Genomic DNA, 15802 nt, shown 5'->3' with positions numbered 1-15802 from the left:
ATACCCATGCATTCAGACGTTTTGCAGATTAAATTGGAATAGCTCTGCAGCATTATTTCAGAGGGGGAAAAAACATCACGAGAGATAAATGGTAAATCCTTGTTCTCCATTTGTTGCATTAAACAGTAGGCACCATCTGCTGTATTCGACTGCAGAGTACAACAGTAGTGGGGCCGCAGCTGCCATCCGCAGGCACAGCAACCTGCTCACTGCCTTGTGTTGCACGCCAAACACTCACACAAAAAATAGTACCCTGGGTCTCTCATCATCCACCTGACCCAACCCACCACTCATGGCCGCTTACATAGAGACACACTTGCACATGAAGCACATGACTCACAGATGAAGCTAAAATGTCTCTAAACTACAGGCAGTTGGTTTGGTTGGCTTGCCTGGAGGGATTACTAAGCATTATCACAACGTTGCACAAATGACACTAAACGGTCCCATGTATCTAATACAAATGTCTTTACTCATCTCTCTTCTCTCCTCCTCTCATCCCCACCCTCGTCCCCTCTCTCAGGCAGTAGGTGACTGAGATGGGCGTTCGTCTAGGCCACTTGAGCGACTCCCCATGGTGGTGGCCGCTGCTGCTGCTGTTGCTGCTCTGCACTGCCCCCTGGTGCCAAGGTCGGCCTTTCGCAATGCCCTTGCCAGCAGTCAACGTGGCGGTGGTGTTCAGTGGCTCGGCCTACCAGCAGGAGATCAAGGGGCGTCTCAGCAGGGAGAACTTCATGGACCTGCCCTTGGAGGTGAATCCCATCACAGTGCTGGTAAACAACACCAATCCTCGGGCCCTGCTCACACGCATCTGTGACACACTGGCTGCCAACCGCGTACATGGTGTGGTGTTTGAAGACAACATCGGCTCGGAAGCCGTGGCACAGATCCTGGACTTCATTGCCCTGCAGACGGCCGTGCCCATTGTGGGCATCAGCGGGGGCTCCGCCATGGTCCTGCCACACAAGGTCAGTGACCAGGATTGGGATAGGGGACACTTGGCTGCTAGTGTCTAGGCTACCTGAGGAACATGCTTAAGTTCATCTTCTTTTTATTTTTGAAATAACCTTGAGGCCACATGATTTCTTTCCCCAAACTGCTGTAGAGAGTAGCAGCTTAACTGATGTGTGGTTTATGACTACACAGTCTCATTACATCAGATGTTTTAAAACCTTTTTATTCTAGTGACTGTGAAATAAAGAACTGGGAAAGACCCCTGGCACAACTCACAGTACAAATAATAAAACCAAAACAACACTATCAACAACACAGGTCCCCCAAGATGAGCAAAGCACTCAGATTTTGAAAGCTCTCCACCACACACACACACACACACAGGCCAACCGTCATTAGTCTGGTGATTATCAGAGTCATAATGAACTTTAGCAGACACACATTGACATTTCCAGGTGACTTACAGCACATGATTATAAACTCACTGAATGTTAATGCTGCCCATACAGACACTGTGGGTTTTATGTGTCTGGCGGTCTTAGGCCAGAAAGACTGAAACAACAAGATAAGGTGTTAAACCAGGTAGCAGAGGGATTTTATTTTATTTTATTTATTTATTTCACCTTTATTTAACCAGGTAGGCTAGTTGAGAACAAGTTCTCATTTGCAACTGCGACCTGGCCAAGATAAAGCATAGCAGTGTGAACAGACAACACAGAGTTACACATGGAGTAAACAATTAACAAGTCAATAACACAGTAGAAAAAAAGGAGAGTCTATATACATTGTGTGCAAAAGGTATGAGGAGGTAGGCGAATAATTACAATTTTGCAGATTAACACTGGAGTGATAAATGATCAGATGGTCATGTACAGGTAGAGATATTGGTGTGCAAAAGAGCAGAAAAGTAAATAAATAAAAACAGTATGGGGATGAGGTAGGTAAAAATGGGTGGGCTATTTACCGATAGACTATGTACAGCTGCAACGATCGGTTAGCTGCTCAGATAGCAGATGTTTGAAGTTGGTGAGGGAGATAAAAGTCTCCAACTTCAGCGATTTTTGCAATTCGTTCCAGTCACAGGCAGCAGAGAACTGGAACGAAAGGCGGCCAAATGAGGTGTTGGCTTTAGGGATGATCAGTGAGATACACCTGCTGGAGCGCGTGCTATGGATGGGTGTTGCCATCGTGACCAGTGAACTGAGATAAGGCGGAGCTTTACCTAGCATGGACTTGTAGATGACCTGGAGCCAGTGGGTCTGGCGACGAATATGTAGCGAGGGCCAGCCGACTAGAGCATACGAGTCGCAGTGGTGGGTGGTATAAGGTGCTTTAGTGACAAAACGGATGGCACTGTGATAAACTGCATCCAGTTTGCTGAGTAGAGTGTTGGAAGCTATTTTGTAGATGACATCGCCGAAGTCGAGGATCGGTAGGATAGTCAGTTTTACTAGGGTAAGTTTGGCTGCGTGAGTGAAGGAGGCTTTGTTGCGGAATAGAAAGCCGACTCTTGACTTGATTTTCGATTGGAGATGTTTGATATGAGTCTGGAAGGAGATTTTACAGTCTAGCCAGACACCTAGGTACTTATAGATGTCCACATATTCAAGGTCGGAACCATCCAGGGTGGTGGTGCTGGTCAGGTGTGCGGGTGCAGGCAGCGAACGGTTGAAAAGCATGCATTTGGTTTTACTAGCGTTTAAGAGCAGTTGGAGGCCACAGAAGGAGGGTTGTATGGCATTGAAGCTCGTTTGGAGGTTAGATAGCACAGTGTCCAAGGACGGGCCGGAAGTATATAGAATGGTGTCGTCTGCGTAGAGGTGGATCAGGGAATCGCCCGCAGCAAGAGCAACATCATTGATATATACAGAGAAAAGAGTCGGCCCGAGGATTGAACCCTGTGGCACCCCCATAGAGACTGCCAGAGGACCGGACAGCATGCCCTCCGATTTGACACACTGAACTCTGTCTGCAAAGTAATTGGTGAACCAGGCAAGGCAGTCATCTGAAAAACCGAGGCTACTGAGTCTGCCGATAAGAATATGGTGATTGACAGAGTCGAAAGCCTTGGCAAGGTCGATGAAGACGGCTGCACAGTACTGTCTTTTATCGATGGCGGTAATGATATCGTTTAGTACCTTGAGCGTGGCTGAGGTGCACCCGTGACCGGCTCGGAAACCAGATTGCACAGCGGAGAAGGTACGGTGGGATTCGAGATGTTCAGTGACCTGTTTGTTGACTTGGCTTTCGAAGACCTTAGATAGGCAGGGCAGGATGGATATAGGTCTGTAACAGTTTGGGTCCAGGGTGTCTCCCCCTTTGAAGAGGGGCATGACTGCGGCAGCTTTCCAATCCTTGGGGATCTCAGACGATATGAAAGAGAGGTTGAACAGGCTGGTAATAGGGGTTGCGACAATGGCGGCGGATAGTTTCAGAAATAGAGGGTCCAGATTGTCAAGCCCAGCTGATTTGTACGGGTCCAGGTTTTGCAGCTCTTTCAGAACATCTGCTATCTGGATTTGGGTAAAGGAGAACCTGGAGAGGCATGGGCGAGTAGCGTGGGGGGCGGAGCTGTTGGCCGAGGTTGGAGTAGCCAGGCGGAAGGCATGGCCAGCCGTTGAGAAATGCTTGTTGAAGTTTTTGATAATCATGGATTTATCGGTGGTGACCGTGTTACCTAGCCTCAGTGCAGTGGGCAGCTGGGAGGAGGTGCTCTTGTTCTCCATGGACTTCACAGTGTCCCAGAACTTTTTGGAGTTGGAGCTACAGGATGCAAACTTCTGCCTGAAGAAGCTGGCCTTAGCTTTCCTGACTGACTGCGTGTATTGGTTCCTGACTTCCCTGAACAGTTGCATATCGTGGGGACTATTCGATGCTATTGCAGTCCACCACAGGATGTTTTTGTGCTGGTCGAGGGCAGTCAGGTCTGGAGTGAACCAAGGGCTATATCTGTTCTTAGTTCTGCATTTTTTGAACGGAGCATGCTTATCTAAAATGGTGAGGAAGTTACTTTTAAAGAATGACCAGGCATCCTCAACTGACAGGATGAGGTCAATGTCCTTCCAGGATACCCGGGCCAGGTCGATTAGAAAGGCCTGCTCACAGAAGTGTTTTAGGGAGCGTTTGACAGTGATGAGGGGTGGTCGTTTGACTGCGGCTCCGTAGCGGATACAGGCAATGAGGCAGTGATCGCTGAGATCCTGGTTGAAGACAGCGGAGGTGTATTTGGAGGGCCAGTTGGTCAGGATGACGTCTATGAGGGTGCCCTTGTTTACAGATTTAGGGTTGTACCTGGTGGGTTCCTTGATGATTTGTGTGAGATTGAGGGCATCTAGCTTAGATTGTAGGACTGCCGGGGTGTTAAGCATATCCCAGTTTAGGTCACCTAACAGAACAAACTCTGAAGCTAGATGGGGGATGATCAATTCACAAATGGTGTCCAGGGCACAGCTGGGAGCTGAGGGGGGTCGGTAGCAGGCGGCAACAGTGAGAGACTTATTTCTGGAGAGAGTAATTTTCAAAATTAGTAGTTCGAACTGTTTGGGTATGGACCTGGAAAGTATGACATTACTTTGCAGGCTATCTCTGCAGTAGACTGCAACTCCTCCCCCTTTGGCAGTTCTATCTTGACGGAAAATGTTATAGTTGGGTATGGAAATCTCAGAATTTTTGGTGGCCTTCCTGAGCCAGGATTCAGACAAGGCAAGGACATGTCCAAATACTGCATCTAATACACTCATTAAAATATGAAGGTCAAAATCAATACCTGTTAGCCTCTGCCACTTCATCCTTGTTCTATTTTTAAACTTCTGGTCCCACCAGACACAAAGATGTTAAACTAGAGAAATCTATTTGTATTCACTGGTAACAAATGTACAGTTTACAGTGGGGACCCCTCATGTCAATAGAGTCATGCAATGATTTGAAATGTTGTATTACCTGGCATCATGCACTGGAGTTTGGCACCAGTAAATTGTCAGAGGGTTGTTTGTGATACAGATTAGACTGCCGTTAAATTGCTTTTAGAGTAAAGCCTCATAGGTTTAGGAGCAATGATCCCTCTCCCAGAGCGTTAGACAAAGGGCTCAGCCACAGAGAGAAACTTTAATTAGACTGAAATGGCTGTATTCTCCAGCTATATCACCATCAATCTTCCCATAGGACAAACACAGCTCTGCGTTTTGCAAAGAATCACAATACTGCTCACGGAGATAGCGAATGCACGTCATGAGCATCACAATACTACTCACAGAGACAGAGAATGCACATTATGAGCATCACAATACTACTCACAGAGACAGCGAATGCACATTATGAGCATCACAATACTACTCACAGAGACAGCGAATGCACGTATTCAGCATCATAATACAACTCACAGAGACAGAGAATGCACATTATGAGCATCACATCTTTATTGGTTCTATGCAAATTGATGTAGGCTGAGGATACAGAGGACTGGTGGGACATAGCTCGCCAATCCACTGACCATAAACAAAGCGTTTATTCAGCGGGGGGAAATGGAGGGTGATAAAGCAGGCTGGCTGACCTCGGCCGGTCAGAGCAAGAAGAGAATACTGCTGTATTGTAATGTCTAATCAATTCTAGTAATTTCAGCTCCGGTAGCTGGCTGTTTGAGTATGCGGCACACAGGGAACTGAGTAGCGGAAAATATGAGGTCTGCCCGCCACCCTCGATTTCCATCAGTTAATCCACAGCTCAAATAGGATTTTCTCTCCCTCGTGTATGTGAGATTTTCTTAATAAACGTGAGAAACGTGTTCCTCCACAACAGGAGACGGCCAGGGCCATGGACTCACAGTACCTTGATTATGCATTCACATTCATACAAATCCTCATGGGGTTGCGGTTCAATAGAGAGCTGGTTAAAATGGATGCGTTCCAACTCAATTGAATTTAGATACATTTTTCTAAACCAAAAATTTATTCATTGATTCAATCTTTACTTTTTGTGTGGCCGAGCTGATTGAGAGGGAAAGTGTATTTGTTAGAAGTAACCCGGGTCCATCAACAAAACAGTAATCAATATAGGGCCCAACAGACTGGCTGGTGTATTAGACACTGTGCTTGGTTACATCCAGCAACCTCGTCTCCCAACAGCTGTCGTTGTAATTGGAATTTCCTTATTCCAGTCCACACATTATTGGACTGCTCCCTTGTCAAATAGCCACATTAATTCAAGGAAACATGTTAGGCAATCAGGGCATGGGCATTGCTTCTTATGGGCAATAAAAGGGGTGTCATTGGCTAGCTAATACCCCCAGCAGGTCATTTACACATTTAATTACGCCAAGCTGGAGAACACAACAGCTAATCATTCATGATAAAATCCAACATAAATAAAATAGTAAAAATGCAATTATCTAAAGGTTGGCATCAGTTTAATTGAGAGTATGTGGTAATTACTATGTGTACTACAGTTGAAGTCAGAAGTTTGCATACACTTAGGTTGGAGTCATTAAAACTAGTTTTTCATCCACTCCACAAATTTCTTGTTAACAAACTATAGTTTTGTCAAGTCGGTTAGGACATCTACTTTGTGCATGACACAAGTCATTTTTCCAACAATTGTTTACAGACAGATTATTTCACTTATAATTCACTGTATCACAATTCCAGTGGGTCAGAAGTTGACATACACTAAGTTGACTGTGCCTTTAAACAGCTTGAAAAATTCCAGAAAATGATATCATGGCTTTAGAAGCTTCTGATAGGCTAATTTACATCATTTGAATCAATTGGAGGTGTACCTGTGGATGTATTTCAAGGTCTACCTTTAAACTCAGTGCCTCTTTGCTTGACATCATGGGAAAATCAAAAGAAATCAGCCAAGACCTCCACAAGTCTGGTTCATCCTTGGGAGCAATTTCCAAATGCCTGCAGGTACCACGTTCATCTGTACAAACAATTGTATGCAAGTATAAACACCAAGGACCATGCAGCCGTCATACCGCTCAGGAAGGAGACGCGTTCTGTCTCCTAGCGATGAACATACTTTGGTGCGAAAAGTGCAAATCAATCCCAGAACAACAGCAAAGGACCTTGTGAAAATGCTGGAGGAAACAGGTACAAAGCTTTCTATATCCACAGTAAAACGAGTCTTATATCAACATAACTTGAAAGGCCGCTCAGCAAGGAAGAAGCCACTGCTCCAAAACCGCCATAAAAAAGCCAGACTACAGATTGGAAAAATGATGTGGATATATTGAAGAAACATCTCAAGACATCAGTCAGGAAGTTAAAGCTTGGTCGTAAATGGGCCTTCCAAATGGACAATGACCCAAAGCATACTTCCAAAGTTGTGGCAAAATGGCTTAAGTACAACAAAGTCAAGGTATTGGAGTGGCCATCAAAAAGCCCTGACCTCAATCCTATAGAAGATTTGTGGGCAGAACTGAAAAAGCATGTGTGAGCAAGGAGGCCTACAAACCTGACTCTTTCAGGAGGAATGGGCCAAAATTCACCCAACTTATTTTGGGAAGCTTGTGGAAGGCTACCCAAAACATTTGACCCAAGTTAAACAATTTAAAGGAAATGCTACCAAATACTAATTGAGTGTATGTAAACTTCTGACCCACTAGGAATGTGATGTCAGAATGGGAATGTGATGTCAGAATATAAAAGCTGAAATAAATCATTCTCTCTGCTATTATTCTGACATTTCACATTCTTAAAATAATGTGGTGATCCTAACTGACCTAAGACAGGATTTTTTCGCCAGGATTTAATGTCAGGAATTGTGAAAACCCGAGTTCAAATGTATTTGGCTAAGTTGTAGGTAAACTTGCGACTTAACTGTATGTACAAGACTTTGAAGGCTAGTTCGTAATGACACATGGACCATGTGACTTGGCTTACAATCAGTTATACGAATGTTAGATCATGTAATAACAATAGTACGATACAAAACACAAGGCTTATATGCAGAGCAGAGAACACTTAATGTTGTTGGATCCAGAGTTGATGACAGAGAAAGAAACTGAAGTGGCACAGACCTCATTAGAGGCTGGCATAGAGCCTTACCCACGGCATGGTGGCACTCACGGGCTCAGACTGATTAGAAGAGCTCTGTCTTTATAAAAACCAAGGCCACCAACAGCCCCTGCCAGAGCAGGTGGAGACAAGTATGGCGGGATGTGATGTCCATCAGCACATCTGTTTCGTGTCCCTGAGCCTGAACATGAATGGTACCTTTCCACAGGAAACAGAGGTAGTTTGCAGCTAGCGCAGCCTTGTGCAGTGATGTCATCCTTCCGATGGCTTAAGTCAACTTAACTGTCTGCACTGGAACAATTAGTGTTACATAGAATTAACTAACTGTTGGTGGGACCATGGACTCAAATCCAGGCTTGGGCTGGTCTATATGCTACTTACACGACGTGTGCCAGTACCAAACAGAGTGATTCAAATGTTCAAAGATACAATCCTATGGAAAAGTGAGTTCATTTACAGAATATGGAAATAAACGCTCACAAAATGAGTTTGTGTGCTTATGCACTTCATTTCAAATGTGATGCCACTTAAATGTCACCACTTCAGATGTAGCCATTTATATGAACCTTTAAGATACCTTTAAATGAGCTTTTCAATGAGGCTGAGCGATTGCTCACCATTGATTGATTAGTGGGACGCCGTCCACGCTGGTCGACAAGCCAACTCAATCACTTACAATGTTGTCTCTGAGAAAGCCTGGAGTTTGATCTCGCTCGAAGAGGAAGGCGAAAATTAACAGAGAACAGATTCCTATCCTGAGGAGATTTTGCTCAATTAGCATGTTGATTAGCTAAATTACAATAACCCATTAGAAACCTATTATTCCCTTTTTTTCTCGCAATTAGAAAAAGTGAGAACAATCATTGGATAATCAATAGCCTAGCAGACACAAAGAATCCAATCAATGGAATGTATGTGGGTGAGGACAAACAGGGTTTATCAAGAAGTATAGGACAAATTCAGACAAACCCAACTGAATGTGCTTGTCTGTTGTCTGTCTGTTGTCTGACTGCAGTCATCGAACATAGATAGAGCTTCCTTAACATAGGATTCTAATCTAACTGTGAGGCATGCAGCCATATATCACCTTCTGATGGAATTTAAATAAAAATCTGCTTCACCATTGCCAATCAATCATGGCTAACTCGCCTGCCTGGAATGTTAAAATGCAAGGGGGGCTTTGGTGCATTCATTCCCACTGGGGATTTACAACCAGGGGTGACTGGTAGCTGCTATGTACGACATGACATGAGAGATGCTTCAGCCTTATCCTCCACTTCCTTCTCAGGACTAAATACATATGTAGGATCTTAATTTGACCAGTTTCTCACAGCTGGAAAATAATCCTGCAGCAACAGGAAATTATTATTATTGTGTGGATTATAATTAATGGACATTTTTGTAGAGGTTGATACATTTTTTGTTAGGGCAAATCAAGTCTGACATTTTTAAGTGGTAATTACAAACTTTAGAAGCGTTTTTAAACATTGAATACACTACACGTTTACACGTTTGCATTTCCTGCTATACAGGACATCACCAACAGGGTGATCAAATGAAGATCCTAAATATGTAGGACAAACACAGAATCGCATACATACTGGGGAAATGTACTTACAAACCAGTGGATGTTGCTGAGGGGAGGACGGCTCATAATAATGTCTGGAACGGAGCAAATGGAATGGCATCATACACATGGAAACTGTAAGGACCGACTCTGGGAGACGAGAAGCAAGTACAGGGAGTGAAAATGTAATGGATAATAGACAAGAAACAAACAAGGACAGCGTCTTGACAGGGAAAAACATAATGACATGGTACAGCGAGCACCATCCCCCTCTCTCTGTCTTCTACACTCAGGCTGCTGCGACCTCAGGTCGTAAACTCCTGGAGGAGATGATCTCCTCATGGCCACAGTATAGAGAGAGAGTGAGTTTTCATAGAGAGAACAAAGGAATTTCTTCCACCTCACAGAACTTGAGGTCCGAACAACATTCATGTTCTGGAGAAGGTATAAAAGATCAGTGAAGAATCCAGCTACGAACTGGTCCGTTTAGTGCAATTTTGTGAAACTCATGAGAGACAATATGGCTACATTACCATAACGTTGTTTATACAATTGCCTCAGATATGAGGCTTACATCAAATTGTTGTATACGATGAATGAGTGAGGATGACACTGTTTGTGAAATTGTGTAATTTGATTTTGGACTGTTTAATGAAGGAAACGCCAATTCCCTTTGGAGTTTAACTAAATCAGAGGACCACCCATGAGCACAGTTATGGTCTGGCGTCCTGGGACAGGCCCCTTTCTGCTCTTCCAAATAAAACCCAAACCTTGAGAATTTCTCAACAGAAACGAGAGGGCCAACGTTTGAGAGGAGACCAAGCTTAAGCTTTGAGTAGATGGCTGAATCTTTTAACCATACCACGTGGTTAAACTCTTAGACTATCGATATCGACAGAATAGAACAAGTCTTTGATATTAATTACTTGTCTGCAGCAAGGAATTCGTTATCATTGAACGCGAAAACCGACAACCGCCGAAACATTTATTCTATAACGACATGAATGAATTTCTCTCTGAACTATCCATTCTAACCATGACAGAGAGAGGGCGGACAAACTCTCCAACAGAAACAAACTTTTCAACAGAGATCCCGACAACACACTGAGCGTAAATATATATATTGATTGCAATTATTCCCGAATGAGTGAGCGTTCATGTGCAAAGGACAAGCATTTAAATTGTTATAATTATCAACTTTGTAGTGTCTCATCTCAGTTGACCCCCACTTCCCTTTTTGTCCACCAAGCCGCGATGCCGGTTTATCCCACTAGGGAAACTCCGTTATCCTTTTCTTGTTACTATCTACTGGTTGTTTATGCATTTCTGTGAATTACCTAGTTAGTAAACAAATGATTTAAGACAATTGATGTATGGATGACTCATAGTGAAGACTGGGTTCGTGCAGATAACCAACTATTTACAACGTTTGGAATGAGACTAACTTGAGGTAAATAATAATTCATTAATTCGAAGACTAAGTGATCAGATATTCAAATATCTGAAAGTTATATTAGGAAAATTCTAACTTTATAATCTGAATATTTTCCTTGGTGTCCAGACTTCCTAGTTAATTACAGTTACATGATTAATCAGTTTAATCGCGTAATAATTATTACAGAGAGTTATTTGATAAATAGTCTTCAGTTTGAATGATGCCAAAGACATGACAGAGGGGAAGCGGGGGCAGGCGTGACAGGAAACCATGTGTTTGGTGTATTTGATACCATTCCAACCATTACGCTCCAGCCGTTACCACAAGCCCTTCCTCCCCAAAGAAGGTGTCACCAACCTCCTGTGATACAAACAACGGTACCCAAATTGTGATTTGATATGTACTATATTACATGTGATTTTTGACTAAGCCATGTTTTAACATGATTCACAAGGGGAATAGCAGGGTATAGTCATGTATCAAATGTTTAACCACAACACCCTTGCAGAAAAGCCCAATAGACGGAGATATGAGTAGTAGTCCCAGGTAGACAAGACAACCTTCAGACTGTGTCTGTCCAGCAGTCTTGCTTCACTCACCTTCTATCATTGGGGACCAAATCCTAATTTGAGATTTATGGATGTAACCCACATTTTTTTATTACATCTTAGATCTCCCGTTGACATTAACGCATAATTTATGCATATGTTTAAATGTATCTTAAGTTAGTATTGGGTCCAGAGTCTCTTTGTTTCAGTGGTCCAGAGAGGTGTGGGAAGCAGGGCGAGCAGCAGCAGCAGACCTCGTTTCTCTAAAGTAGAGCAACCTTTTTCTCCCTTCCTTTCTTCACATCCTTAACCTACTTGTGTCCCTCTCTACCTCGTTGCTCTGCATCCTGGGGCCAGTGACACAGATACAGTACGAACTGTCTAGACAGGGCTAAATAGGCTGGGATGGTATTCAGAGGAACTGTATGGGAATCTGCAATCTCAGTAGGGATGCATGAATACATAAGAAAATCACCTAATATATGTTTTGTCCTGGTTTTCTGCAAGTCAAAGGCATATAATACTAGATCATTTAGCATGAGAATTACAGAGTACAATACAATTCAGACAGACTAATGAATTTGTGCTCAGTTTAGTGTTACAATGTAGTATAAATGCATTCAACATTGATATAATAACACTCAAACATACAATATGATTGTAATTCAGTGTTATGTGTTACTGCATTTGGATCTCCTCTATCGTTGTGAGGAAGGACAAATGACTACGGCGGTGTACGTCTGTTCCTCGGCCCTGTGAGCAGGGTCCCTGTGACGTCAGCACATAGGACGAGCACATGATGACAGTGCCAGGGCACATCACGCTGGGAGTTGCAGGCGGACATATGCCGCAGCAAAGATCCATGTCCAGAAGTCACTCACCATCGGAGAGAGAGAGAGGGAGAGAGAGAGAGAGGGGGAGGGAGAGAGAGAGAGAGAGAGGGAGAGAGAGAGAGGGGAGGGGACAGAGAGAGAGAGAGAGGGAGAGAGAGATAGGGGGAGGGGAGAGAGAGAGCAGGCTGCCATGTGCTCCTCTTGCACTAAGAGAGGAAGAATAGAGAAAGAGAGAAAAGAGAGAGAAAAGAGAGAGTACAAGGGAGAGCACGTCGGCCTCTTTCTCTCCATCGGCCCTTCTGGAATGGCTACTCGCTGCCAGCCTCCCTCACTCAGATTTATTTTGCAACTTCTGAATCATTTACAGCACAGTACAGACCCCCTGCTCCAATCTCTCAAGCCCCTAGGACCACAATTTCAGGTGTCCTTGCAGTTGCAACTTTGTGTTTTATTGAAAAGCCTCATTTCTTTTCCTTTGTTTTTTTTACACCATTCCATCTCCATCAATAATTAGCGACAGCTCTTAGTTTTTGTGAGAGTCCTTCAAATGCCCGCCATTTGTCCAGATAAAAACAAAATCAGTAGGCTAAACTTTGTGTGTAGAGAGCATTGTATTCTGAAAAGAAAATCAGATGTATTGGGGATCTTGACCACTGACCAGTGGTCCTATAAAATCATCTGTGCAGTGATATATATGGCTTTATCTCTCAACCGGCGCCGACAGAGATGGCCGCCTCGCTTCGCGTTCCTAGGAAACTATGCAGTATTTTGTTTTTTTATGTGTTATTTCTTACATTGTTACCCCAGGAAATCTTAGGTTTTATTTACATATAGTCAGGAGGAACTATTGGATATAAGAGCAACGTCAACTCACCAACATTATGACCAGGAATACGACTTTCCCGAAGCGGATCCTCTGTTTGGCCCACCGCCCAGTACAATGGATCGGATCCAAACGGCGACCCAAAAAAACGGCGCCGCAGAAGGAGCAGACGGAGAGGTCTTCTGGTCAGGATCCGTAGACAGGCACATCGCGCATGGCTCCCGAGCATACTACTCGCCAATGTCCAGTCTCTTGACAACATGGTAGATGAAATCCAGGGTTGCCTTCCAGAGAGACATCAGAGACTGTAACGTGCTTTGTTTCACGGAAACATGGCTCACTCGAGACACGCTATCTGAGTCGGTACAGCCACCTGGTTTCTTCACTCATCGGCCGACAGAAACAAGCATCTCTGTGGAAAGAAGAAAGGCGGGGGTGTATGCCTTATGATTAACGAGATGTGGTGTGATCATAACAATATACGGGTACTCAAGTCCTTTTGTTCACCTGACTTAGAATTCCTCACAATCAAATGCCGACCGCATTATCTACCAAGAAAATTCTCTTCGATCATAATCACAGTCGTGTATATTCCCCCCCAAGCAGACACATCGAGGGCCCTCAACAAACTTCATTTGACTCTATGTAAACTGGAAACCACATATCCTAAGGCTGCATTTATTGTAGCTGGGGATTGTAACAAGGCTAATCTGAAAACAAGGCTCCCTAAATTTGATCAGCATATCGATTGCGCAACCCGGGCTGGCAAAACCCTGGATCATTGTTATTCTAACTTCCGCAACGCACATAAGGCCCTCCCCCACCCTCCTTTCAGAAAAGATGACCACGACACTATTTTGTTGCTCCCAGCCTATAGACAGAAACTAAAACAGAAAGCACCCGTGCTCAGGTCTGTTCAATGCTGGTCCGACCAATCGGATTCCACGCTTCAAGATTGCTTCGATCACGTGGACTGGAATATGTTCCTCATAGCGTTGAACAACAACATTGATGAATACGCTGATTCGATGAGCGAGTTTATTAGCAAGTGCATCGGTGATGTTGTACCCACAGTGTCTATTAAAACATTCCCCAACCAGAAACCGTGGATTGATGGCAGCATTCGCGCAAAACTGAAAGCACGAACCATTGCTTTTAATCATGGCAAGGTGACCGGAAACATGACCGAATACAAACAGTGTAGCTATTCCCTCCGCAAGGCAATCAAACAAGTTAAGAATCAGTATAGAGACAAAGTGGAGTCGCAATTCAACGGCTCAGACACAAGAGGTATGTGGCAGGGTCTACAGTCAATCACGGACAACAAAAGAAAAAACAGCGCCGTCGCGGAGCACAATGTCTTGCTCCCAGACAAACTAAACAACTTCTTTGCTTGCTTTGAGGACAATACAGTGCCACTGACACGGCCGCTACCAAAACCTGCGGGCTCTCCTTCACTGCAGCCAACGTGAGTAAAACATTTCAACTTGTTAACCGTCGCAAGGCTGCAGGCCCAGACGGCATCCCCAGCCGCGTCCTCAGAGCATGCGCAGACCAGCTGGCTGGTGTGTTAACAGACATATTCAATCAAACCTTATTCCAGTCTGCTGTTCCCACATGCTTCAAGAGGGCCACCATTTTTCCTGTTCCCAAGAAAGCTAAGGTAACTGAGCTAAATGACTACTGCCCCGTAGCAGTCATGAAATGCTTTGAGAAACTAGTCAAGGACCATGTCACCTCCACCCTACCTGACACCCTAGACCCACTCCAATTTGCTTACCGCCCCAATAGGTCCAAAGAAGATCCAATCGCAATCACACTGCACACTGCCCTAACCTATCTGGACAAGAAGAATACCTATGTAAGAATGCTGTTCATGGACTGCAACTGGGTACTGGACTTCCTGACGGGCCGCCCCCAGGTGGTGAGGGTAGTTAACAACATCTCCACCCCGCTGATCCTCAACACTGGGGCCCCACAAGGGTGCGTTCTGAACCCTCTCCTGTGTACTCCCTGTTCACCCATGACTGCATGGCCATGCACGCCTCCAACTCAATCATCAAGTTTGCAGACGACACTACAGTGGTAGGCTTGATTACCAACAACGACTAGACGGCCTACAGGGAGGAGGTAAGGGCCCTCGGAGTGTGTTGTCAGGAACATAACCTCACACTCAACGTCAACAAAACAAAGGAGATGCTCGTGGACTTCAGGAAACAGTAGAGGGAGCACCCCCCTATCCAAATCGACGGGACAGTAGTGGAGAGAGTAGTAAGTTTAAAGTTCATAAAGATAATCAAGGACAACAACCACCCGAGCCACTGCCTGTTCACCCCGCTATCATCCAGAAGGCAAGGTCAGTACAGGTGCATCAAAGCAGGGACCGAGAGACTGAAAAACAGCTTCTATCTCAAGGCCATCAGACTGTAAATCAGCCATCAATAACATTGAGTGGCTGCTGCCAACATACTGACTCAAATCCAGCCACTTTAATAATGGAGAAATGTATGTAAAAATGTATCACTAGCCACTTGAAACAATGCCACTTTTATGTTTACATACCCTACATTACTCATCTCATATGTATATACTGTACTCGATACTATCTACTGCATCTTGCCTATGCCGT

General features: G+C 44.4%; 1 protein-coding gene across 3 annotated transcripts in view; it reads left to right on the top strand.

Moving 5' to 3' along the window:
* Positions 1-15802, top strand: part of LOC112235020 (glutamate receptor ionotropic, NMDA 2C-like) — a 96578-nt gene that overhangs the window by 30603 nt on the left and 50173 nt on the right. For all 3 annotated transcript variants that reach the window (XM_042307359.1, XM_042307357.1, XM_042307358.1), the window contains exon 2: positions 524-968. In XM_042307359.1, coding sequence (XP_042163293.1) covers positions 540-968 — 429 coding nt within the window. In that variant the 5' untranslated portion in view covers positions 524-539. The remainder of the gene's footprint in view (positions 1-523; positions 969-15802) is intronic.

The sequence above is a fragment of the Oncorhynchus tshawytscha genome, linkage group LG27, assembly GCF_018296145.1.
Source record: "Oncorhynchus tshawytscha isolate Ot180627B linkage group LG27, Otsh_v2.0, whole genome shotgun sequence".
Taxonomy (NCBI): Eukaryota; Metazoa; Chordata; class Actinopteri; order Salmoniformes; family Salmonidae; genus Oncorhynchus; species Oncorhynchus tshawytscha.
Note: the sequence above shows the minus strand (reverse complement) of the source record. Positions and strands in the feature narration are given on the sequence as shown.